The sequence below is a fragment of the Cervus elaphus genome, chromosome 22, assembly GCF_910594005.1.
Source record: "Cervus elaphus chromosome 22, mCerEla1.1, whole genome shotgun sequence".
NCBI classification, from domain to species: domain Eukaryota; kingdom Metazoa; phylum Chordata; class Mammalia; order Artiodactyla; family Cervidae; genus Cervus; species Cervus elaphus.
Window position 1 is genome coordinate 21,559,091 of NC_057836.1, and position 26,583 is coordinate 21,585,673.

At 40.5% G+C, this 26,583-nt stretch overlaps 1 protein-coding gene across 1 annotated transcript in view; it reads right to left on the minus strand.

Annotated features, from left to right (window-relative positions):
• Positions 1-4,549: 4,549 nt before the first annotated feature.
• LOC122680374 (mucin-22-like) overlaps positions 4,550-26,583 on the minus strand; it is a 28,060-nt gene continuing 6,026 nt past the window's right edge. Inside the window, exons 2-6 of the mRNA XM_043881677.1 lie at positions 14,658-14,860; positions 8,652-9,287; positions 7,029-7,076; positions 6,500-6,549; positions 4,550-5,831 (exon numbers count right to left, since the gene is read on the minus strand). Of these exons, the coding sequence (XP_043737612.1) occupies positions 7,030-7,076; positions 8,652-9,287; positions 14,658-14,727 (753 nt within the window). The 5' untranslated portion in view covers positions 14,728-14,860 and the 3' untranslated portion in view covers positions 4,550-5,831; positions 6,500-6,549; position 7,029. The remainder of the gene's footprint in view (positions 5,832-6,499; positions 6,550-7,028; positions 7,077-8,651; positions 9,288-14,657; positions 14,861-26,583) is intronic.

The window sequence follows — 26,583 nt, forward strand, 5'->3', positions numbered from 1 at the left end:
AAGAGGACACAAACAGATGGAGAAACATACCGTGTTCCTGGATTGGAAGAATCAATATTGTCAAAATGGCTATTCTACCCAAAGCAGTCTATAGATTCAATGCAATCCCTATCAAGCTACCAACGGTATTTTTCACAGAACTAGACCAAAGAATTTCACAATTTGTATGGAAATACAAAAAACCTCGAATAGCCAAAATAATCTTGAGAAAGAAGAATGGAACTGGAGGAATCAACCTGCCTGACTTCAGACTCTACTACAAAGCCACAGTCATCAAGACAGTATGGTACTGGCACAAAGACAGAAATATAGATCAATGGAACAGAATAGAAAGCCCAGAGATAAATCCATGAACCTATGGACACCTTATCTTTGACAAAGGAGCCAAGGATATACAATGGAAAAAAGACAACCTCTTTAACAAGTGGTGCTGGGAAAACTGGTCAACCACTTGTAAAAGAATGAAACTAGAACACTTTCTAACACCATACACAAAAATAAACTCAAAATGGATTAAAGATCTAAATGTAAGACCAGAAACTATAAAACTCCTAGAGGAGAGCATAGGCAAAACACTCTCTGATATAAATCACAGCAAGATCCTCTATGACCCACCTCCCAGAATATTGGAAATAAAAGCAAAACTAAACAAATGGGACCTAATGAAACTTAAAAGCTTTTGCACTACAAAGGAAACTATAAGCAAGGTGAAAAGACAGCCCTCAGATTGGGAGAAAATAATAGCAAATGAAGCAACAGACAAAGGATTAATCTCAAAAATATACAAGCAACTCCTGAAGCTCAATTCCAGAAAAATAAATGACCCAATCAAAAAATGGGCCAAAGAACTAAACAGACATTTCTCCAAAGAAGACATACAGATGGCTAACAAACACATGAAAAGATGCTCAACATCACTCATTATTAGAGAAATGCAAATCAAAACCACAATGAGGTACCATTACACGCCAGTCAGGATGGCTGCTATCCAAAAGTCTACAAGCAATAAATGCTGGAGAGGGTGTGGAGAAAAGGGAACCCTCTTACACTGTTGGTGGGAATGCAAACTAGTACAGCCGCTATGGAAAACAGTGTGGAGATTTCTTAAAAAACTGGAAATAGAACTGCCATATGACCCAGCAATCCCACTTCTGGGCATACACACTGAGGAAACCAGATCTGAAAGAGACACGTGCACCCCAATGTTCATCGCAGCACTGTTTATAATAGCCAGGACATGGAAGCAACCTAGATGCCCATCAGCAGATGAATGGATAAGGAAGCTGTGGTACATATACACCATGGAATATTACTCAGCCATTAAAAAGAATTCATTTGAACCAGTCCTAATGAGATGGATGAAGCTGGAGCCCATTATACAGAGTGAAGTAAGCCAGAAAGATAAAGAACATTACAGCATACTAACACATATATATGGAATTTAGAAAGGTGATAACGATAACCCTATATGCAAAACAGAAAAAGAGACACAGAAATACAGAACAGACTTTTGAACTCTGTGGGAGAATGTGAGGGTGGGATATTTCAAAAGAACAGCATGTATACTATCTATGGTGAAACAGATCACCAGCCCAGGTGGGATGCATGAGACAAGTGCTCCGGCCTGGTGCACTGGGAAGACCCAGAGGAATCGGGTGGAGAGGGAGGTGGGAGGGGGGATCGGGATTGGGAATACATGTAAATCCATGGCTGATTCATATCAATGTATGACAAAACCCACTGGAAAAAAAAATAATAATAAAAAAAAAAAAAACAAGAATTGTGAGAGAGGGGCACAGATTGAACATGGGGCCCCCTAGGCCTGAGTATGCAGGATTGAGCATGTGTTAAGGTTCAGAATAAGTGCATATCTTCTGTCCTGGTACATCAGGCAACAACAGAAAAAAAAATTACTTTTGCGTAAACTTAGTCACCTCAAATCAACAAAAAACACATCCAGGCAGACAAGTTCGCCCACCCCTCACCCCCCACCCCCACTGTAACTACACTCCCAGTTACACCTGTGCTCAGTGGTATATTTAGGAGAGATGCTTAAAAATTCCTGGAAATCCTTTTCCAGAACTGAGACAAGAGGAAGGGAAACTTGTCCAGCAAATTCCCACAGGAACTTGACCAGGTCAGTCCGGGCCTGACCATCCTCCAACCTGCTGTTCCAGCAGACACCCTGCCCCGACCCCCCTGAGCTTGCAGGGATGACCCAAGGGAACTCATGGCTCACTTGGTCTCTAGGCTTGGTCGAAAGGACAGTTTCCAAGGAACAGGCTTTGGGAGTCAGACAGCATAGGAAACACAAACTGAACCTAGGGTCTAACTTGGCTTGTAACTTGTGAATATTCAGAGTTATGTATGCAGGCCTCCATTTGTATTCCTGCACTGGATTCTGCAATGTTAACTGTAAGCCTATGGATAATAATTGGACAGTTTCAGCATGGAGGAACATCCTTAAGTTCTTGAAAATGTATTACACCGCTTCACTTATTGTTTCTTTCCCACTATATTCTATTTTCTCTGAACTTTGTGTTAGTTGAATTTTTTCTCACCTGTTGATCATCTCTTTGAATTTCTGTTCTATTTTAGTGAAAGAGTTCCTTAACTTCATGTTCCATTAAACTTATCATCAACTGTATTTACAAGGGTCAATATTTCTTTTCATCTTCTGGTTGATTATTTAATAGCATCCCATTCTTGTTTCAAGGATGCAATGTGTATTTTTTCTCTCAGAATATATTAATTAGAGTTTATTAAAGGTTTCTTCTACTCCTCATATTGTCTATTTCCTCTGAATTCTTTTACTCTTGCTTTACTTGAAATTTGATGGAAATTTTCCTCAGATGTCTGATGATTGTTTTCTCTTCACACATCAGAGTTAGATACTAAGAAGATCGGAAAACTCTATGTGCATGAAAAGAATTTTTGTAGAATCTTGTGCCTCACAGTAGGATGATTGAATGGCATGATAGCTATTTTGTTGAGACTTATTTCTAGGTGTTGTCTCTCAGATAGCCCTGAATCTTCAGAAGAATCTTCTGTCTCCTGCTTGGGAAGCATAATCCTCATACTGGCACTTTGGAGTTGGCCAGAGGTTGGACGTCCTCCATTTGTTATAATTTTTATTTATTTGTAAAGGTTTTTTTTTATATGCATAGTCTCTCAGTCATGTCTGACTCTTTGTGACCCCATGAACAGTAACCCACCAGACTCCTCTGTCCATGGGATGCTCCAGGCAAGAATACTGGAGTGGGTTGCCATTTCCTTCTCCATTTTTTGATGTAGACCATTTTTAAAGTCTTTATGGAGTTTGTTACAATATTGCTTCTGTTTTCTGTTTTGACTTTTTGGCCCTGAGGCCTGTGGGATCTTTTCTCTCCAGCCAGGGATCAAATGCATACCCTGTGCACTGGAAGTCAAGTCCTAACCCCTGGATCACCAGGGACATCCCATCTCCATTTATTTTATTGGCTTTCATTGACTGCCCAGTTTTTGAATAGAATCTCACTTGTATCTTCTAATGTAACAGTTGTCCCCAAGTCTAGTGCCTCTCTGATTCAGTTTTCCTATAGAATAAACCTACTCTCTCCACTTCAATAAGAGAGGATATGAACCTGTTTCCTACCACCTGTCTCCCCACGATCATCACTCCTCCCCTAAGCTAATCTCACCAGGGTTCTGTAAGACCATCGGCTTACTTCTATTTGGTACCACTGTCCCCACCCTCAGATGTGCAAGCTAATGCAGTGTTACCTTTCTCCTTTCTGGTATATCACTAGCCAATCCACCAGTTTCCAATCTGTGTGTGTATATATATATATATATATTTACAATCTGTATATATTATGGCTTTTAATTGTACTACACATTTTATCAAAGATGATAGTTGCATTTCTGTTTCTTTACCTGTTGTTTTTGTTTAGACTTTGAGAAAAAAGGATAGGAAATGTTTTACTATTAACCTATAAGTCACTCTCAGCTATATTTTGGGAAAGCAGTTGACCAATAGGCTAAGAAAGCAAAGCAAAATGGCTGCCTGCCAAAGGCTTATAAACCAAGGCTCCTGTTCCCATCCTTCCACGCAAACAGCTCACACCAGGGTAACCAATGACTTCCAAGTTGCTGAAGTCAATGGACTCTTTTCAATCATTATCTTAACTTGCTTCTCAGGAACAATAGGACATTTTGTCCTATTTAAACACTCTTTCCTTTGGCTTCATGATGCTGTATATACCTGTTTCATATCTAACTCTCTGATTGCTCTTCTTACTTTTTTCATTTATCAAATATTTATTTAATATTTATCAAATATTTCTTGAGTCCCTCCTATACACCAGCTATTTTACTAGGAGTTTAGGATGTAATGATGAATATAAAATCCTGATTCCCACTATCTAGGAGTTAAAGTCTTACATATCCTTTGCAGATGCATCTGCTTACATTTAGCCATGAAATTATGAAATTCCTCTAATTTTGTTTTAGATTCTTTTCTCATTATATACTATCATCTTAGAAATTTTCATCCTTTAAAAACAAACAGTGAAAGGTATGTTAATCAACTTTATTGTGGTAATCTTTTCACTATGCATGTGTATATCAAATCATCATACCATACACTTTAATTCTGTACAATTTTTTTTATGGAACATTTTACAAACTTTTGTGTCATTCTTGCCCAATGAATATGTTGAGTTACACAGCAAAGGGAGGAATAAAGGTCATTAATCAATTGCCTGTGAAATAGAGATTTTCCTAGATAATCCAGGTGGGGCTCAGATGTGGAAGACAAGGGGCAGCATGGTAGGTGTTGGTGACTCTGCGATATATTGTGAGAATCAGTCAACTTTTGCTGGCTTCAAAGACATAAGAGGGCTATGGAAAGTGGGAAAGGAAATTGATTCTTCCAGAAAGTTTCCAGAAAGGAACTCAGCCCTGCCAACACATTGTCTTAAATTCAGTGAGATACCTTTCAGAATTGTGAGCTACAAAACTATAAAATACGAGGTTTATATATTATTTTAATCTACTACGTTTGTGGTAGTTTGCTATACTAGGAATAGAAACACCAATATATTTTCCATAGGTTCATTTCATACTTTGCTGTGGCCAGAAAGAGTTAGCGTCTGATTACAGAGTACCTTGGACAGCAAAAAGATCAAACCAGCCAATCCTAAAGGAAATCAGCCCTGAATATTCACTGGAAGAACTGAGGCTGAAGTTGAAGCTCCAATACTTTGGCCACCTGATGTGAAGAGCCGACTCATTGGAAAAGACCCTAATGCTAGGAAAGACTGAGGATAGGCAGAGAAGGGGACAACAGGGAATGAGGTGGTTGGATGACATCATCAACTCAATGGACATCAGTTTGAGCAAACTGGGAGATAGTGAAGGATAGAAAATTCTGACATGCTGCAGTCCATGGGGTTGCAAAGAGTTGGACACAACTCAGCAACTAAACAACATAAAGCATGTATCAGAGAGGAATAAAATGGCTATTGGTATGAAAACAAGGCAACTAAGCAATATGTTGCCTTGTAAAATAACCTCCCCCCTCAAAACTTCAGTCAGTGCAGATGAACATTTATTGAGCCTGTTTTAAACAGGATGTGTTTGAGAAATGCCTTTCATCTGTCTGTGTATTGTCAATCCCTGCCACTCTGTTTATCCTCAAGTGGGTACATTCCATGTCTCACTAATCTTTTATAATTATCCAAGCTCCTATGATGGAATAGAAGTCTTGTTCAAAGACTCGGAACCTTCTTGGAAAGTTGTGATTAATAGAGCAACAGTCACAGGTATGAGAATCTGCTTCATTTTCTAAACTGAAAAACAAAACAAAAACAAAAAAACATGAGTTCCCAAGAGATGAGAACCTAGTGTTCAAAAGATCAGGCTCATCTTTCCAATTTCCCACTGTGACCATGGGCATGTGACAATTTCTTTAAAGTGTAAATTCTTTATTCTCCCTCCTCTTCTTTGAGCCTTAAGCAATATACCTGCACACCATCCAGGTTTACATTTTACTACATGAAGAAATCACTTTAGAAATTTCCCAAAAAGCCAGAAGTGAGGCAGAGTATTAAAACGGGGACCTCCTAATTGAGAGCTTCTGTGTTTTATGACTTTTAATTGAACTATATATATTTATAAATCAGAAAATCTGATGCCTTTTCTTCAGGTTGTCCCTTAAAAACATTGCATGGACTGGACTGGAATCCTCATATTAGAGAGACAGGAAATCTTGGAAAACTCAGAGGAGAGAACTTGTTTATCCTATGCCTATTTGATGACTGGAAATCCAGACAGTTAGACTTGGAAGGTAAACCTCAGAGAGGAGAGAAGCTGTCTTTCATCTCCATATTAAAATTATAGCTAATCTTAACATCTTGAAAGTTTTAAATTGGAATCCTTTCCAAGTGGATTAATACCAGCATTGAAAATGGTATGAAATTCCTAATAAGGTATCGGAGACAAGAGAGAAGAAACTTACCAAAAAACACTGCATTGGGCTTGTTCCTGCCCATGGAGATACTGGGTCATCTGTAATTAAGAAAGGGTTTTTATTCACTTCCAGTAAATATCATTCAGAGTGTATCTGTCATTCAGCTCATAGCCTCAAGTAGCCCCCTAGGAAATGTAGGACTCCACTGAGAATGGCAGCCAAACCTCCCTCCTCCTAACTGCCGAGTCACTCTGCCATGCCTGAAGTCCTACCAGTGGAAATGAAGCACAAGAGCAGTTCAAGAGAAAGATTTGGTTAAAGGGCTGGTCTCCGCTGATACTTGGAAGTCCCTGAGAGTCGCACATGACTGGTCATACCTTCATATGAAGAACCATATTCTCTCTTCTCCCCCAAAAGTGGATTCAGCTAGTGAACATGGTGCCTGGCTGAGAAGGGTGTAGACACGGTAAAAGTACCTACCCCAGTCCCACTTCTTGAGTCTGTCCTGGAGTACCTCCCAAGAGAAAAAATCCCTCAAAGACCAAGAAGAGCAAAAAAGAGAGGTCTTTGAACTTGCCTCATGCTTCAGCCACAGGCTCTTCAGAATAACCAGCAGTGACACCTTCTAGAAATAAAGGAGTAAATTTCCTGATTTAAAAGGTTAAAATCTCCATGGATTTTCTCTTCCTATTAAAGACCAAAGCGTCTCAATATATACATGTATCAAATAATTATTATACACCATAAACTTATAAAATATTTTATGGCAATTATATCAATAAAACTGGGGGGAAATTATTTTAAAAATAAATGTATTATAGGAAAAACAAAGCTGCAAAGTTTATTGGTAATTGGCACAGTTAAAAGGATCTCTAGGTAAACAGGCCACAGGGTCCAATATATTAGCAGAAATGACCAAATGGATCTGGGCCATAATTACTCCTACAGTCAAACGCGAGTGTTTTCCTAATATCCCATGGGATGGAGGTGGTGGTGGGGATGGAGGAGGGACAAAGAATTAACTTACATTAGCTTTTCAATCAATTACTACAGACTGGGTAGTTAGAGCATAGTACTCAGGTGGAGCTCCATTTTGCAAATGAGGTATCCTCTACAAGGAAGATAATCAGTGGAAGAGGAAGAATTTAAAGCCAGAAAACCAATCTTTTTCAACTGGCCCTTTGGCCTCCACTAAAATACAATTTCTAGATTCCTTCAACTACTATCTAAAGTACCCCATATGCTTAGAGCTGTGCTGCAATACAGTCCATCTCAATTAATGATGGCTATTATTTAAGACATAAGAATCAGACTGTTTAGAAATTTGCTTTTGCAAGTAAGAACCAAGGGTCTTTCTTAGCAAAAATTGCAGGCATTCCCTCAGTCTACTGGGGTTTGTTTGTAGGGGTAGAAAGCATTGAAATCTTATGACCTCTTGGCTGAGTGGCAGGCAGAAAGTTGAAAAATAATGCAGCTTAGGAGAGGGATGGACAGAGGTTGGAACACTGCTTAATTCCAAAAGATTTTAAATCAAAAAGCTTCTGTTCAGTCTATATTCAAATAAGATTTACACTTAGTGTAATATTTATTTCAAAATTCTGTTTGAAATTAATTGTAATCAACTGGAAAGGAAAAAGAAATTGTTAACCCCTTTACTGACACCACTTCCATCGACTCTACAGAGACATGAAGTAGCTTGTCCTTTCTAGCGAATCCCAGAAAGTGGGTCCCAGAGTTCAGATCAGGACAGAACTTAGAGCTGGAGCTAGGTTGATATTCAACTGGTTTCAATTCCTGGCATTCTGTGAAATACTTCAGTTTTCCTCAAGTTTCAGTGAGTTTTTGACAAAATTTACTCCACCTCAGAGAACAAAGCCACAAAAATACCCACAAATGTATAAATCATGATAGCACATTCCTCTGCAAAGAGCTATAAACAAGGAAAGGGAGAGCAGGGAAACATTTCTACATTTTTGAAGAGAGGAATCCTCACTTGTGACCTGAGTGGCTTCTTCCTTAGAGCTGAGGGTGTTTAAGTCCACATTAGTATGCAATTCTAGAACAGAATGGAGGATGGGCGTGTTCACAGGCTTATACTGGGAATCAAGTACACTGGAAAAAAGCAGGCTTCCCTCAGAAATACAAAAGAGGGAGCCCACCAATCTATGCCCAGGCTTCCTTTGCCAGAACCCTCACTTACCAAAAGTCTGTGTGTTCTCCAAATACACTTCAGTGGTTGTTTCTGCATCTTCAGTGAAGTCATGGTGAGTGGTCAAGTCTGATAGGCCAGTGGTTGACTCTAAGCCAATGGTTGACTGTAGGTCAGTGGTCGACTCCAGGTCAGTGGGGCTAGTAGTTGACTGTAGGCCAGTGATTGACTGTGGGCCAGTGGTTGACTCCAGGTCAGAGGGGCTAGTGGTCGACTCTAGGTCAGTTGTTGACTGTGGGCCAGTGGTTGACTCCAGGTTCATGCACCCAGTGGCTGACTCTAGGCCAGTGGTCGACTCCAGGTCAGTGGGGCTAATGGCTGACTCTAGGCCAGTGGTTGACTGTAGGCCAGTGGTCAACTCCAGGTCAGTGGGGCCAGTGGTCGACTCTAGGCCAGAGGTTGACTCTAGATCTGTGATTGACTCCAGGTTAGTGTGGCCAGTGGTTGCCTCCAGGTCAGTGGGGCCAGCTGTCGACTCTAAGCCAATTGTTGACTCTAGGCCTGTGGTTGACTCTAGGACAGTTGTCGACTTCAGGTCAGTGGGGACGGTGGTTGACTCTAGGCCACTGGTTGACTCGAGGCCAGTGTACTCTATGTCCATGATTGACTCTAAGTCAGCAAAGAATTCTTGAGGAGATAAGAAGAAAAAACAGCTCAAGTACTTTCTAGTGAGAATATTTCCACCATCTCCACACCCCTCCATTCACAGCTAGATCTTTTTCCAGGGACAACATAGAACAGAAAAGGGTATATTGACTCATACTGGTCTCCCTGCAAGTTTCTCTTTTACCAAGTGCTAGAATGTCCAGAAGACTACCTACCAGGAATATGCACATAGGCTCCTACTCCTCCCTCTTTGAGGGGCTGGTTTAGGAAGGAGCATTTGATACTATGCCTTTAAATATGAATCAGTCAGACTGCAATGGAATTAAATTTCAAAAACTCTCCTATATAATTCTTTCAATTCCTAAAACAAAATTATCAGAGAGGGCAAGGGGCAAGGACAGCAACTATTTCCAAGATGCAAAAGCAAGAATGGATTTGACTCTAAAATAGGGCCTCCTACCATTTTCATTTAGCAGGCTATATTTAGTACTTCATTTTCCAGTCTGCCCAAGAGAATGCATAATCCAGTCATTCTGGGACTTTTGAACCATAAAAGTATCATAACCTGACGAACTTACACCTGGGCCCGCTTGGGCTGGAATGAAAGACCACAGTCCTCATGGCTGCCTAGTCCAGCAGGTTGTGGGCAGCCTGCCAATGAAGCCAAAATCATGAGCTCTAATTTAGTCATTTGCTTTATCATTCATTCATATGCAATTAAAAAAACCCAGACCCAGCAGTGAATAAATTGAGAGCTACAGGAAAAGAACTGGGAGGAAGTAGAGGGGGAAAACAGCACTTAAATGAAAATGAATGAACACCCCTCCTCTTTTTTGTGTTTTTAAAAAATGAATTTCAATTGGAGGATAATTGCTTTACAATGTTGTTTTGGCTTCTACCATACAACAACATGAATCACTCAGAAGTATACATGTCCCCTCCCTTTTGGAGCTCTCTTCCACCCCCCCACCCTACCTCATCCCTACAGGTTGTCACAGAGCACCACGCTGAGCTCCCTGTGTTTTACAGAAACTTCCCACTAGCTATCTATGTTACATATGGTATTATATATGTTTCAATGCTATTCTCCAATTCATCCTACCCTCTCCTTCCCTCACTGTGTCCACAAATCTGTTCTCTATGTCTGCGTCTCTCTTCCTGCCCTGCAAATAGGTTCATCAGTATCATTTTTCTAGATTTCATATATATGCGTTAATATGCATTATTTGTTTTTCTCTTTCTGACTTACTTCACTCTGTGTAATAGGCTCTAGGTTCATCCACCTTATTGGAACTGACTCAAATGTGTTCCCTTTCATGGCTGTGTAATATTCCATTGTCTATATAGACCACAACTTCTTTATTCATTCACCTGTTGATGGACATCTAGGTTGTTTCCATACCCAAGCTATTGTTAATAGTGTTGCAGTGAACATTGGGGTACATGTGTTTTCTCAATTATGGTTTTCTCAAGTTTTATGCCCAGTAGTGGGATTGCTGAGTCATATGGTAGTTTTGTTCCTAGGTTTTGTTTGTTTTTTTTTTTTAAGGAATCTCCATACTGTTCTCCATAGTGGCTGTGTCAATTACATTCCCACCAACAATGCAAGAGGGTTCCTTTAAATTTAAAAGCTTTTGCACAGCAAAGGAAAGTATAAGCAAGAGGAAAAGATAGCCCACACAATGGGAGAAAATAATTGCAAATAAAATGACTGACAAAGATTCACCTCCAAAATACAGAAGTAGTTCAGGTAGTTCAAGATCAGAGAAACAAACAACCTAAACAAAAAATGGCCAGAAGACCTAAATAGACATTTCCTTAAAGAAGACATACAAATGGCCAATAAACACGCGAAAAAATGCTCAATATCGCTCATTATTAGAGGAATGCAAATCAAATCTCTAATGAGGTATGACCTCACACTGGTTAGAAAGGCCATCATAAAAAAAAAAAAATCCACAGACAAAAAATGCTGAAGAGGAAGATGAGAAAAGGGAACTCTCCTCTTGAGAAATTGATCTGAGTCCAGGAAGAAATGGAGTGGCCCTGATAGTCGACAAAAGAGACCAAAATGCAGTACATTGGTGCAATCTCAAAAACAACAGAATGATCTCAGTTCCCTTTCAAGGCAAACCATTCATGGTAATTCAAATCTATGTCCCAACTACCAATGCCAAAGAAGCTGAAATAGACCAGTTCTATAAGACCTACAAGACCTTCTAGAACTAATACCACAAAAAAAGATACCCTTTTCATCACGGGGGATTGGAATGCAAAGGTAGAAAGTCAAGAGATACCTGGAGTAACAGAAAAGTTTGGCCTTGGAGTACAGAGCCAGGGCTAACAGAATTTGTCAATAGAATACACTGGTTATAGCAAGCCCCCTCTTCCAACAACACAAGAGAAGACTCTACACATGAACATCACCAGATAGTCAATACTAAAATCAAATTGATTGTATTCTTTACAGCCAAAGATGGAGAAGCTTTATACATTTAGCAAAAACAAGACCTGGAGCTGACTGTGGCTCAGATCACAAGCTCCTTATTGCAAAATTCAGACGTAAATTGAAGAAAGTAGGGAAAACCATTATGCCATTCAGTGAAAGTCGTTCAGTTGTGTCCATCTCTTTGTGACCCCATGGACTATACAGTCCATGGAATTCTCCAGGCCAGAATACTGGAGTGGGTAGCCTTTCGCTTCTCCAGGGTATCTTCCCAATCCATGTAGCGAACCCAGGTCTCCTGCATTACAGGCGGGTTCTTTACCAGCTGAGCCTCAAGGAAAGCCCATGCCATTCAGGTATGACCTAAATCAAATCCCTTATTATTATAGTGGAAATGATTAATAGATTCAAGGGATTAGATCTGATAGATAGATCTGAAGAACTGTGGACAGAGGTTTGTAATACTGCACAAGAAGCAGTAACCAAAATCATCCCAAAGAAAAGGAAATGCAAGAAGGCATAGTAGTTGTCTGAGGAGGCTTTACAAATAGTTGGGGGGGGGAGGAAAATGAAAGGCAAGGCACAAAGGGAAAAATACATCCAACTGAATGCAGAGTTCCAGAGAATAGCAAGGAGAGATAAGAGAACCTTCTTAAATGAACAATGCAAAGACATAGGGGAAAACAATAGAATGGGAAAGACTAGAGATCTCTTCAAGAAAATTGGAACATTTCATGCAGGATGGGCACAATAAACGACAGAAATGGTATGGACCTAACAGAAGCAGAAAATATTAAGAAGAAGTGGCGAGAAAACACAGAAGAACTGTACAAAATAAGTCTTAATGACCCAGATAACCATGATGGTGTGGTCACTCACCTACAGCTGGACATCCTACAGTGTGAAGTCAAATGAACCTTAGGAAGCATTACTACAAACAAAGGTAGTGGAGGTGATGGAATCCCAGTTGAGCTATTTCAAATCTTAAAAGATGATGCTGTTAAAGTGCTGCATTTAATATGCCAGCAAAACTGGAAAACTCAGCAGTGGCCACAGGCCTGGAAAAGGTCAGCTTTCATTCCAATTCCAAAGAAGGGCAATGCCAAAGATTGTTCAGACTGTTGTACAATTGCACTCATTTCACATGCTAGTGAGAATATGCTCAAAATTCTCAAGCTAGGCTTCAGCAATATGTGAATCAAAAATTTACAGATGGAAATCTGGGTTTAGAAAAGGCAGGAACAAGAGATCAAATTGCCAACACTCACTGGATCTTGAAGAAAGCAAGGGGATTCCAGAAAAAACCTACATTCATGAAACAGAAAAAATCTGTTTCATTGACTATGCTAAAGCCTTTGATTGTGTGGATCACAACAAACTGTGGGAAATTCTTAAAGAGATGGGAATACCAGACCACCTTACTTGTCTCCTGAGAAGCCTGTATTTGGATCACGAAACAACAGTTAGAACCGGACATGGAACAACGGACTTGGTTCAAAATTGAGAAAAGAATATGTCAAGGCTGTATACTGTCACCCTGCTTAGTTAACTTCTATGCAGAGTACATCATGGGAAATGCCAAGCTGGATGAAGCACCAAGTGGAATCAAGATTGTCAGGAGACATAGCAACAGTCTCAGATATGCAGATGATACCACTCTAATGGCAGAAAGTGAAGAGGAACTAAAGAGCCTCTTGATGAGAGTGAAAGAGCAGAGTGAAAATGCTGGCTTGAAACTCACTATCAAATAAACTAAGATCATGGCATCTGGTCGCATCACTTCATGGCAAATAGAAAGGGAATAGGTGGAAACAGTGGCAGATTTTATTTTCTTGGGCTCCAAAATCAGTGTGGACAATGACTGCAGCCATGAAATTAAGACACTTGCTCCTTGAAAGGAAAGCTATGACAAAACTAGACAGCATATTAAAAAACAGAGACATCACTTTGCCAACAAAAGTCCATACAGTTAAGACTATGGTTTTTCCAGCAGTCATTACAGATATGAGAGTTGAACCATAAAGAAGGCTGAGCACCTAAGAACTGATGCTTTCAAATTGTGGTGCTGGAGAAGATTCTGGAGAGTTCCTTGTACTGCAAAAAAATCAAACCAGTCAATCCTAAAGGAAATCAACCCTGAGTATTCATTGAAAGGACTGATGCTGAAGCTGAAGCCCAAATACTTTGGCTACCTGATACAAAGAACTGACTCACTGGAAAAGACCTGATGCTGGGAAAGATTGAAGACAAAAGGAGAAGGGGGCAGGAGAGGATAAGATGGTTAGACAGCATCACCAACTCCATGGATAGGAATTTGAGTGAACTCCCAGAGATAGTGAAGGACCCAGGGGAGCCTGGTGTGCTGCAGTCCATTGGGTCACAAAGAGATTGGACACAACTGAGCGACTGAATAACAACAGCAGGAAGGACTAGAAGAGAAAGAGCCTAGTGGGAAAAGCAGCCTGCCACTGGTTCTGGAGACACTGATTCTTTCCTCTCTCAAGTGGCACAAATTTTTGCTCCAGACCCACTGATTCCCACCGCATGTGTCCCAGCCAGTGGCTAGAGCACTTTGAATCTTACTCTCCTGTAAAGTGAGAATACACCTGAGGACTTTTTAACCTGAACCAAATAGAGTAAAGCCTCTTTTAGCACCTGATAGTGAAGGGGACCACAAGGAAACCCCAGGAGCCCTCTCATCATCAACTCTAATTCCATCTAACTATCGGTCAGGTAGCATGACTATATGAGGCAGGTTCAAAACACAGCCTTAATCTTACCCAAGCCACTCAAATTCCCCAAGGCCTCAGAGCTCAGCCACCCATCCCCACCTCACTTTACAAGGCCTCTATCTCTGTGTCACACATACACACACAAATACACTCACACACACAGCGAAAGGATTTTAGCCCTCTTCTCCAAAAGATCTCCCGATGTCCACTCACCCTGAAGCAGCATAGGGTAAGTCATAGCCAGAGCGAAGCAGGTGGAGAGGAGAAGGGCTTGCCGGAGCATGATGCTGGTGGTGCTGGGTGGAGAGCCCAGAAGGCTGGCAGAGGTGAGGAGGCCAAGAGTGCTGGACTGCAACTCTGCAGGGCATTTATACAACCTCAGGCCCAGATCTCTGAAGTCAGCATTCCCAGGGGGGCTGGAGGAAGGAAAAAAAAAAAAATCACTCACAAAGGATGAGATTGCCCTGGAGCAAAGGAGGGAAAAGGTAAGTGGAGGGGTGAGGGGCGGAGGGAGGAAGTAAGGAGTTTGGAGGAAACTATCAATGAGATCCTTGTCGATGACGTTAAGAGTCCTTTGCCCCATTACCACCAGGGGCAGGGCTTCTTCTTCCACCAGATCGCAGACACTCCCCTCCTGACCCAGGGCTGCAGGTGTATCCTATAGCATGCCTCAGCATGTGCCTTGGGCTCAGTCATGTCCGACTCTTTGTGACCCCATGGACTGTAACCTGCCAGGCTCCTCTGTCCATGGGGATTCTCCAGGCAAGAAAACTGGAGTGGGTTGCCATTTCCTTCTCCAGGAGATCTTCCCCACCCTGGGATCGAACCTGCATCTCTTGTGTCTCCTGTATCGCAGGCAGATTCCTTACCCGATGAGCCATCGGGGAAAGCTGTAGTTGGGAGCCTAATAATGCTTCACTGAGCCCCTGAAATGCCACCGTTTGTCAGGCTGCGAGACTAAGAACCGGGGTGAGAGTCTGCTGGCTACTTTGGTGCTGAGTGAGAGCCCTTTGCGAACAGGCTTCTAACTCCGGCAGATCCCTGCAAGAGAACCGTGATCAGAATGATAACTAGCACAACTGTTATAGTCACAGAAATACCTAAAATGGTAAGATTTCACATGTGCCACTGTCTCCCTGGATATTCACCATGATTCTGTGCGAGAGTCACTTTTATTCTAATTTTTTTTTCTGGTGAGGAACCTAGAGGCTGAGAGACTACATGACTCCTGATTCACCTGAAGATACTCACGCCCTGCATCCATTCCTTGAACACGTGGGAGCTCTCTTAGCTGTGAGGACGGGCTCCTGCTAATGACCTGCCCAGTCCTCTAGGGGGCAGTATGAAGCTGCGAGGCGTCCTTGGCTGAGCACTGCCTCTAATCCTCCTCAGTTCAGTTGCTCAGTGGTGTCTGACTCTTTGCGACCCCATGGACTGCAGCACCCCAGGCCTCCCTGTCCATCATCAATTCCCAGAGTTTATTCAAACTCATGTCCATTGAGTCGGTGATGCCATCCAACCATCTCATCCTCTGTTGTCCCCTTCTGCCTTCAATCTTTCCCAGCATCAGGGTCTCATCAAATGAATCTGTTCTTTGCATCAGGTGGCCAAAGTGTTGGAGTTTCAGCTTCAACGTCAGTCCTTCCAATGAACACCCAGGACTGATCTCCTTTAGGATGGACTGGTTGGCTCTCCTTACAGTCCAAGGGACTCTCAAGATTCTTCTCCAACACCACAGTTCAAAAGCATCAATTCCTTAGCACTCAGCTTTCTTTATAGTCCAACTCTCCCATCCATACATGACCACTGGAAAAACCATAGCTTTGACTAGAAGGACCTTTGCTGGCAAAGTAATGTCTCTGCTTTTTAAAATGCTGTCTAGGTTGGTCATAACTTTCCTTCCAAGACATAAGCATCTTTTAATTTCATGACTGCAGTCACCATCTGCAGTGATTTTGGAGCCCAAAAGAATAAAGTCAGCCACTGTTTCCACTATTTCCCCTGTTTCCCCATATATTTGTCATATTTGCTAAACCTCCTGGTAGATACCAAACAGGCCGAGAAAACAGAAATTTGTGAGGCTAGCTCACCTAAGTCGGCCTCCACCCATTGAAGTCAGGACTGTTACCTGGAGAGGAGGTCTGCACAATTCCAGTTGCAAGGTCAAATCCTGTGAGACCTTTTGGTCTCAATTTTCTTTACTTACAAGGTCACGGCTGATTCCTGCTCCTCAGAAACCACAGGGCTGACAATACTATCGAGAGAAACCTCTCAGTAACAGTAATAAGAGCTAATAGTTATAGTGAACTTAACTGTTGGCATAGACATGTTTCTTTATCCTAATGCCAAACCTAAGGTAATCTTATTATTCTCCTTTTCCAGATGAAGAAACCATGGCACAGAGAGGTTAAGGAACTTTTGAAAGTAAAGGTTATAGAATCAGAAAGCAAACCTTTGGGCAGCCTGATGCTGGGGCCTCTGCTCTCAACCAACTCTTCCATTTGTGGCCCCTCCCGGTTGTCTGGCTGGGCTCACGGGCAGTTTTGTCCAGGAAATATGGTACTGCACAGGCTTTACCTTCAAGGCAGAGGGAAAACAACACATTCTGCTTTTCTGGAAAGTACATTTCCTCGGCAAGGCCTGTACAATGAAGTGTAACCAAACCCAATAGTCAGGAGCCTAAGAAGCAAGAAGCTCATGAAAAACTTGCAGGCAAATGACACTAGCAAACAGTAGACTCAAATCAGACAATCATACGGCAAGTCACTGGCTGATGGAAAAGGGAGGATTTCATCTGGGTCAGCACACTGTGAGAGTGCTTCTTACCCTGGAAAAGTGGAAGAATAGGCTTCCAAATGTGCAAAGTAGAATCTCGGGTCTCTTTAAGGAATGCAGGACTTAGACCAGAGTCATCAGAAATGACCAACTTCATCCAGAAGCTTCCTCTAGAAGCTTTGTTTCAAAACTCAACTATCAAAAAATATAGATACTGCTTTAGATGTTCTTCCGAAGCTCAGACGGTAAAGCATCTGCCTGCAATGCTGGAGACCCGGGTTCAATCCCTGGGTTGGGACCATCTCCTGGAGAAGGAAATGGCATCCCACTCCAGTATTCTCGCCTGGAAAATCCCATGGACGGGGGAGCCTGGTAGGCTACAGCCCATGGGGTCACAAAGTGTTGGACATGACTCAGCGACTTCACTTTCCTTTTTTCCCTTTCCAAAGATCATGGTACAATTTTTATGTGCCTCAGTTTCCACCAGAGTTAGTGCAAATACAGTTTCCAGGTGACTGGGAGCAAGTTGGTCTCCTTTCATGAAAATGTTTCATTCTTTCTCATCACTTGAATATAGTTAGGTCGTTAACACATGGGTCCCAGAGACATCTCTGCTAAGGTGAGATGTAATAACGTTGTTAGGTTATAATTATAGGGTCTTTTTATTGACATGGCATTGTAGGTCTGTTTTATAGTATTAAAATAATTTGGCTTTCTTAACTTTTTACATTGCTATCAACTGTTATAGAATCATATCATCTCAAAGCTTGAAGGTATATTAAATTGTACCCAGCTCAGTCAAATAGCCAATTCTTTTTTTTTTTAAGCCAATTCTTTTTTTAAAAGTAAGAATAACTTTTTCTTTAAATAACATCCCTAGTAATGGAGAACTCACTGCATTGAGGAGAATAGTTCATCTTTGGACAATTATTCCTAGCAGTGGAAAAAATCTGTCTACTTGTAATTTCAACCTATTTGCCCCAGTTTTATTCTTGGGGTGCATATATGTATGTGTGTGTGTGTGTGTGTGTGTGTGTGTGTGTGTGTTTATAAATAGGTCCTTTTTTCCCTCTCTTCAGATATCAAAAGTGGCTATCATTTTACTTTCAAATTTCTTCACCATCCTAAAAAATAATGTAAGTTTCTTACTATCTTATTCCCTCAAATTTCTCCAAAACCTAGCAAAGTGTCTGGCACATCATAGGTGATAAAAAATATTTATTAATAATTTAATGATAGATGACTCTTGGTCTTTAGTCTCTGGTCACATTCATCTGTGGTCTTCTGAAAAGGAAACACTATAATTGAAACAAGTTAGCACAAATTTGATCTAATTAGAGAGAAGGAAAAACTATCACTATCCCTCTTTCTAGAAAATTTGTACATTAAATGCCAAATTAAATGCTAAACTGTAAGCCTGGCAGGAAGTGCAGAAAGATTCCTGAAAGCACAAAAGAAATGCAAAACTTTTGCATCTACTTTCTCCAGAATGAGATCAGTTTCTGGCAAGTGGGCTGAGCTGGGAATGACATCCTGCAGACATGTCTCTATGTATGCATGCTTGCTAAGTTGCTTCAGGAATGTCTGACTCTGTGCGACCCTATGGACTATAGCCCGCCAGGCTCCTCTGTCCGTAGGATTCTCCAGGGAAGAGGGGGTTGCCAGGCCCTCCACTAGCGCCATCTCATCCTCGACAGACAGAAGCCCTGAAGCATCTAGGAGCCGTGGAGCCAGCAGTTTGGCCCAGGGCAAAGTGCTCCTTTCATTCCCCATTCCAAACTCCAACAGTCATTCTCCCCTTAAGGGGCAATTTCCAGAGAGCAAGACAAGTTTCTCCCTTGAGGAACTAGGTGCCCAGAATGACTACCTGACCTCACAGATGATATACCGATAAAAGTTAGCCTAGTCTTTTTAGGGTCAGGCAAGCATTTTTCCAGCATATGATCAGTGACCTAGCAATTACACTAAGTATCTTGAACAATTCAAAAGAAACCTCAAAACTGATTGTTTCTCAGAGGTTATAACCATGGAGTAAATTTATTTATTTTTATATTTACATTACAAAAGCAGTTTATAACAAGATACTGAGACTCCTAATCCAGTGCTAGAGATACAAAAAAAGTTATTTACTTAAAAAAAAACATTTACAGAGTCACTGAAATGCCATGACTAAAGCAGCAGAGCCACGAGACAAAAGGTCAAAACCACAGACTCTGGTGTCCAGCCGCCTGGACTCCATCCAATATATCCTGGCTCTGCCAGTAATAATTAAGCAACCACAGACAAGTTACTCAACTCATAGGAGCTCAGCTTTTTCTTTACATGATGAAGATAAAAATAGTTTTCACTTTATTGGATTGCTATAAGGATTAAATTAATGTGTTCATGTAAAATGCCTAGAATAAGGAAAACCATAATAAAAATGAGCTATTATTAGGTGCTAAAAATTAGCTATTGTTAGGTGCTTAAAAAAAAAAGGCTCAGGTCTCCAAAGAGTTGATAATATTGTTTTAAGGTAGGAATACAAAGGAACATCATCCTGAAAAGTTCCATGGGGAAGGTGGAACAAGTTGAAAAGTTAAGATTCACTTGAATTTTTATTTATTTATTATATATATATATATATATATTTTTTTTTTTTTTTTTTTGCTGTCTCTTTTGCTGCCTGCAGCCATTCTCTAGTTGCATGTGTGATCAGGGGCCACTCTCTACTTGTGGTACACGGGTTTCTTATTGTGGTGGCCTTTCTTGTTGTGGAGCTCAAAGGCACACAGGCTCAGGAATTGTGGCGCATGGGCCTGGTTTCTCCATGGTATGTGGCATCTTCCCAGACAAGGGATCAAACCTATATCCCTTTCATTGGCAGGTGGGTTCTTAACCACTGGACCACCAGGGAAGTCCCACTTGAATTTAATATATTTCTGGGCTAATAGAAAGAAAGAAGGTAAACCAGACTGAATTGGCATTTGGGACCAGATCAAGAAATGGGTTGAGTCATTATTCTGCCAGCAGAATGGAGTCCTTAAGGTTGTTAAATCAAGGACTGTTCTGGTAGAGTCATGCTTTAGACAGGCTAACCAAACCTGCACAGAAAGAAAACAGGTCAGCTATGACACAGCACAAACAAGAACTGCTGCGAGTTAAGCAGTGTGGTGGCACTAGGCATGAAAGGAAATACACAGACACTAAAGACATTACAGAGGTGAAATTAAAGGGACTTGGTGGCTCATTGGATGGCGCAGGCCAAGGCATCCCCACCATGAGTTATATAAAGTTGTCTTTAATTCCTCTAGGACATGAATTCCCAGAGTCAAAAACCCTATGCTAAAAATAAAAAGATTGAAGAGGGTAATGAAAAGATTAATTCTAAGATTTAGCAGAGAGTCCTGTTTGCTGGTGAGTGAGCAAGTAAGGAAACATACCGTGGTGCACCAGTAATGGACCTCATTGTGTTAGAAGAAAGTTTTAAGGTCCATGTTTTCTCTGGTGCTGGTACACATCCTTATGGGAAATTTTGAGACATTGCACCATCTTTATCTGTTAAATATTTTGCTTCAAGATTGGATGCTTTCAATTCATGGGTGGGGGAGTAGTCCATAGTTAATTGATAAGAAAGAAAATAGTTATAACAATGAGATACTGCCTCGTATACATTCAGTTTAGTTCAGTTGCCCAGTCCTATCTGACTCTTTACAAGCCCATGGACTGCAGAAGGCCAGGCTTCCCTGTCCATCACCAACTGCCGGAGCCTGCTCAAACTCATGTCCATTGAGTTGGTGATGCCATACAACCATCTCATCCTCTGTCATCTACTCTCCTCCTGCCTTCAATATTTCCTAGCATCAGGGTCTTTTCCAATGAGTCAGTTCTTCACTTCAAGTAGCCAAAGATTGGAGTTTCAGCTTCAGCATGAGTCCTTCCAATGAATATTCAGGACTGATTTACTTTAGGATGGACTGGTTGGAACTCCTTGCAGTCCAAGGGACTCTCAAGAGTCTTCTCCAACACCACAGTTCAAAAGCATCAATTCTTCAGTGCTCAGTTGTCTTTATAGTCCAACTCTCACATCCATACATGACCACTGGAAAAACCATAGCTTTGACTAGACAGACCTTTGTTGGCAAAGTAATGTCTCTGCTTTTTAATATGCTGTCTAGGTTGGTCATAGCTTTTCTTCCAAAGACCAAGTACCTATTAACTTCATGGCTGCAGTCACCATCTGCAGTGATTTTGGAGCCCAAAAAAATAAAGTCTGGCACTGTTTCCATTGTTTCCCCATCTATTTGCCATGAAGTGATGGGACCAGATGCCATGATCTTAATTTTCTGAATGTTGAGCTTTAAGCCAGCTTTTCCACTCTCCTCTTTCATTCTCATCAAGAGGCTCTTTAGTTCTTCCTCACTTTCTGCCATAAGGATGGTGTCATCTGCATATCTGAGGTTATTGATATTTCTCCCAGCAGTCTTGATTCCAGCTTGTGCTTCATCCAGCACATCATTTCAATTTATGTACTCTGCATATAAGTTAAATAAGCAGGGTGACAATATACAGCTTTGACATACTCCTTTCCCAATTTGGAACCAGTCTGTTGTTCCATGTCCAGTTCTAACTGTTGCTTCTTGATCTGCATACAGATTTCTCAAGAGGCAGGTAAGGTGGTCTGGTACTCCATCTCTTTAAGACTTTTCCACAGTTTGTTGTGATCCACATAGTCAAAGGCTTTGGCATAGTTAATAAAGCAGAAGTAGATGTTTTTCTGGAACTCTCATGCTTTATCAATGATCCAACGGATGTTGGCAACTTGATCTCTGTTTCCTCTGCCTTTTCTAAAACCAGCTTGAACATCTGGAAGTTCACGGTTCATGTATTATTGAAGCCTCGCTTGGAGAATTTTAAACATTACTTTGCTAGTGTGTGAGATGAGTGCAATTGTGTAGTAGTTTGAACATTCTTTGGCATTGTCTTTCTTTGGGCTTGGAATGAAAACATCTTTTCCAGTCCTGCGGCCACTGCTGACTTTTCCAAATTTCCTGGCATATTTAGTGCAGCACTTTCACAGCATCATTTTTTAGGATTTGAAATAGCTCAACTGGAATTCCATCACCTCCACTAACTTTGTTCATAACGATGCTTCCTAAAGCCCCCTTGGCTTCTCATTCCAGGATGCCTGGCTCTAGGTGAGTGATCACACCATCGTGGTTATCTGGGTCATGAAGATCTTTTTTGTATATTTCTTCTGTGCATTCTTGCCACCTCTTCTTAATATCTTCTGCTTCTGTTTGATCCATACCATTCCTGTCCTTTATTGTGCCTATTTTGCATGAAATGTTCCCTTGGTATCTTTAACTTTCTTGAGGCGATCTCTCTTTGCCATTCTATTATTTTCATCTATTTCTTTGCATGGATCGCTAAGGAAGGATTTCTTATCTCTCCTTGCTATTCTTTGAAACTCTGCATTCAAATGGGCATATCTTTCCTTTTCTCCTTTGCCTTTAGCTCTTCTTTCCTCAGCTATTTCTAAGGCCTCCTCAGACAACCATTTTGCCTTTTTGCATTTCTTTTTCTCAGGGATCGTCTTGATCACTGCCTCCTGTACAATGTCATGAACTCCATCCATAGTTCTTCAAGCACTCTGTCTATCAGATCTAATCCCTTGAATCTATTTCTAACTTCCACTGTATAATCATACGGGATTTGATTTAGGTCATACCTGAATAGTCTCGTGGTTTTCCCTAATTTCCTCATTTTAATTCTGAATTTGGCAATAAGGAGTTCATGATCTGAGCCACAGTCAGCTCCTGGTCTTATTTTTGCTGACTGTAGAGAGCTTCTCCATCTTTGGCTTCAAAGAATATAATCAATAAGATTTTGGTGTTGACCATCTGGTGATGTCCATGTGTAGAGTCTTCTCTTGTATTGTTGGAAGAGGGTGTTTGCTATGACCAGTGCATTCTCTTGGCAAAATTCTGTTAGCCTTTGCCCTGGTTCATTTTGTACTCCAAGGCCAAATTTGCCCATTACTCCAGTTATGTCTTGAATTCCTACTTTTACATTCCAGTCATTATCAAAAATACAAACAAGCAAAATAATGTTGGCATGGATGTGGAGAAATTGGAACTCTCATGCACTATTGTGGGAATGTAAAAGGGTGCAACCAAAATGGAAAAACAGTATGGAGGTTCCTCAAAAAGTTTAAAATATAATTGCTTTAGGAACCAGCAGTCCCACTTCTAAGCATATATCCAAAAGAATTCAAAACAGGATCTCAAAGAGACATTTTCACACTCATGTTCATAGCAGCATTATTCAAAATAGGTAAGAGGTTGGGGCTCACATATATCAACCGATGAATAGATAAAGAAAATGTGTTTTAAAAATACAATGGAATATCATTTGGCCTTTCAAAAGGAAGGAAATCCTGTCATGTGCTATGAATAAAGTCATGTGGACAAACCTTGATGACATTATGCAAAATGAAATAAAGTGAAGTCAGTCAGTCATGTCCAACTCTTTGCGACTCCATGGATTGTAGCCTACTAGGCTTCTCCATCCATGGGATTTCCCAGGCAAGAATACTGGAGTGGGTTGCCATTTCCTTCTCCAGGGGATCTTCCCAACCCAGGAATCGAACCCCAGTCTCCCACATTGTAGGCAGATTTTTTGACAGTCTGAGCAACCAGGGAAGATGAAATAAACCAGTGACAAAAAGGCCAATCCTGAGTGATTCCACTTATATGAGACATCTCAAGTGGTCAAACTCAGGGAAACAGATGATTGAAAAAATAAAACAGTAGTTGACAGGGAGAAGTGGGAGTTGTTGTCCAATGGACATAGAGTAAGAAACTTCTAGAGATCTGTTGCACAACAAGGTGAATATACTTAACACTGCTGAAGTGTACCCCTAAAAATGGTGAAGTGGCAAGTTGTATGAGTTTTCTTACCAAAAGGAACACATGTATACCCATTGAGGATTCATATCAATGTATAACAAAAGCAATAGAATATTGTAAACTAAAAATAATTAATTAATTAATTAATTTTTTTAAAGACAGAATTTAATTACTACAATATGTTTTCTCAAGTCAGTTAAATAAACTACATTCATTTCTACAAAAAAATAAATAAATAAAAAATAAAGTTTCTAAAAATAGCTAGAACAGTTAATAACAGCTAAATGACAATTACTATTTACTAGACACAATTCAAAATATTTTCCAAATTCTAAGTATTTTTAAATATTTACTCATTTTAATCCTCATGGCAATCCTAAAGTATTATCACTACATCCAGTTTACAAGTGAGGAAATTGAGGCACAAATTCGCACAAATTGGCCACAGCAATCAGAGCAGAAAAAGAAATAAAAGGAATCCAGATTGGAAAAGAAGAAGTAAAACTCTCACTGTGTGCAGATGACATGATCCTCTACATAGAAAACCCTAAAGACTTGACCAGAAAATTACTAGAGCTAATCAATGAATATAGTAAAGTTACAGGATATAAAATTAACACACAGAAATTCCTTGCATTCCTATACACTAACAATGAGAAAACAGAAAGAGAAATTAGGGAAACAATTCCATTCACCATTGCAATGAAAAGAATAAAATACTTTGCAATATATCTACCTAAAGAAACAGAAGACCTATATATAGAAAACTATAAAACTGATGAAAGAAATCAAAGAGAACACAAATAGATGGAGAAATAAACCATGTTCTTGGATGGGAAGAATCAATATAGTGAAAATGAGTATACTACCCAAAGGAATCTATAGATTCAATGTAATCCCTATCAAGCTACCAATGGTATTTTTCACAGAACTAGAACAAATAATTTCACAATTTGTATGGAAATACAAAAAAACCTCGAATAGCCAAAGCAATCTTGAGAAAGAAGAATGGAACTGGAGGAATCAACTACCTGACTTCAGGCTATACTACAAAGCTACAGTCATCAAGACAGTATGGTACTGGCACAAAGACAGAAATATAGATCAATGGAACAAAATAGAAAGCCCAGAGATAAATCCACGTACCTATGGACACCTTATCTTTGAAAAAGGAGGCAAGGATATACAATGGAGAAAAGACGATCTCTTTAACAAGTAGTGCTGGGAAAACTGATCAACCACTTGTAAAAGAATAAAACTAGAACACTTTCTAACACCATACACAAAAATAAACTCAAAATGCATTAAAGATCTAAACGTAAGACCGGAAACTATAAAATTCCTAGAGGAAAACATAGCCACTCTCTGACATAAATCACAGCAAGATCCTCTATGACCCACCTCCCAGAATAATGGAAATAAGAGCAAAAATAAACAAATGGGACCTGATTAAACTCAAAAGGTTTTGCACAACGAAGGAAACTATAAGCAAGGTGAAAAGACAGGCTTCAGGATGGGAGAAAATAATAGCAAATGAAGCAACTGACAAAGAATTAATCTCAAAAATATACAAGCAACTCCTGCAGCTCAATTCCAGAAAAATAAATGACCCAATCAAAAAATGGGCCAAAGAACTAAACAGACATTTCTCCAAAGAAGACATATAGATGGCTAACAAACACATGAAAAGATGCTCAACATCACTCATTATCAGAGAAATGCAAATCAAAACCACAGTGAGGTACCATTTCACACCAGTCAGAATGGCTGCTATCCAAAAGACTACAAGCAATAAATGCTGGAGAGGGTGTGGAGAAAAGGGAACCCTCTTACACTGTTGGTGGGAATGCAAACTGGTATAGCCGCTATGGAGAACAGTGTGGAGATTCCTTAAAAAACTGAAAATAGAACTGCCATATGACCCAGCAATCCCACTGCTGGGCATACACACCAAGGAAACCAGAATTGAAAGAGACACATGTATCCCAATGTTCATCACAGCACTGTTTATAATAGCCAGGACGTGGAAGCAACCTAGATGTCCACTGGCAGACGAATGGATAAGAAAGCTGTGGTACATATACACAATGGAATATTACTCAGCCATTAAAAAGAATACGTTTGAATCAGTTCTAATGAGGTGGATGAAACTGGAGCCCATTATACAGAGTGAAGTAAGCCAGAAAGAAAAACACCTATACAGTATACTAAGGCATATATATGGAATTTAGGAATATGGTAATGATAACCCTATACGCGAGACAGCAAAAGAGACACAGATGTATAGAAGTCTTTTGGACTCTGTGGAAGAGGGTGAGGGTGGGATGATTTGGGAGAATGGCATTGAAACATGTATATTATTATATGTGAAATGAATCACCAGTCCAGGTTCGATGTGTGAGACAGGGTGCTCGGGGTTGGTGCACTGGGATGACCCAGAGGGATGGGATGGGGAGGGAGGTGGGAGGGGGTTC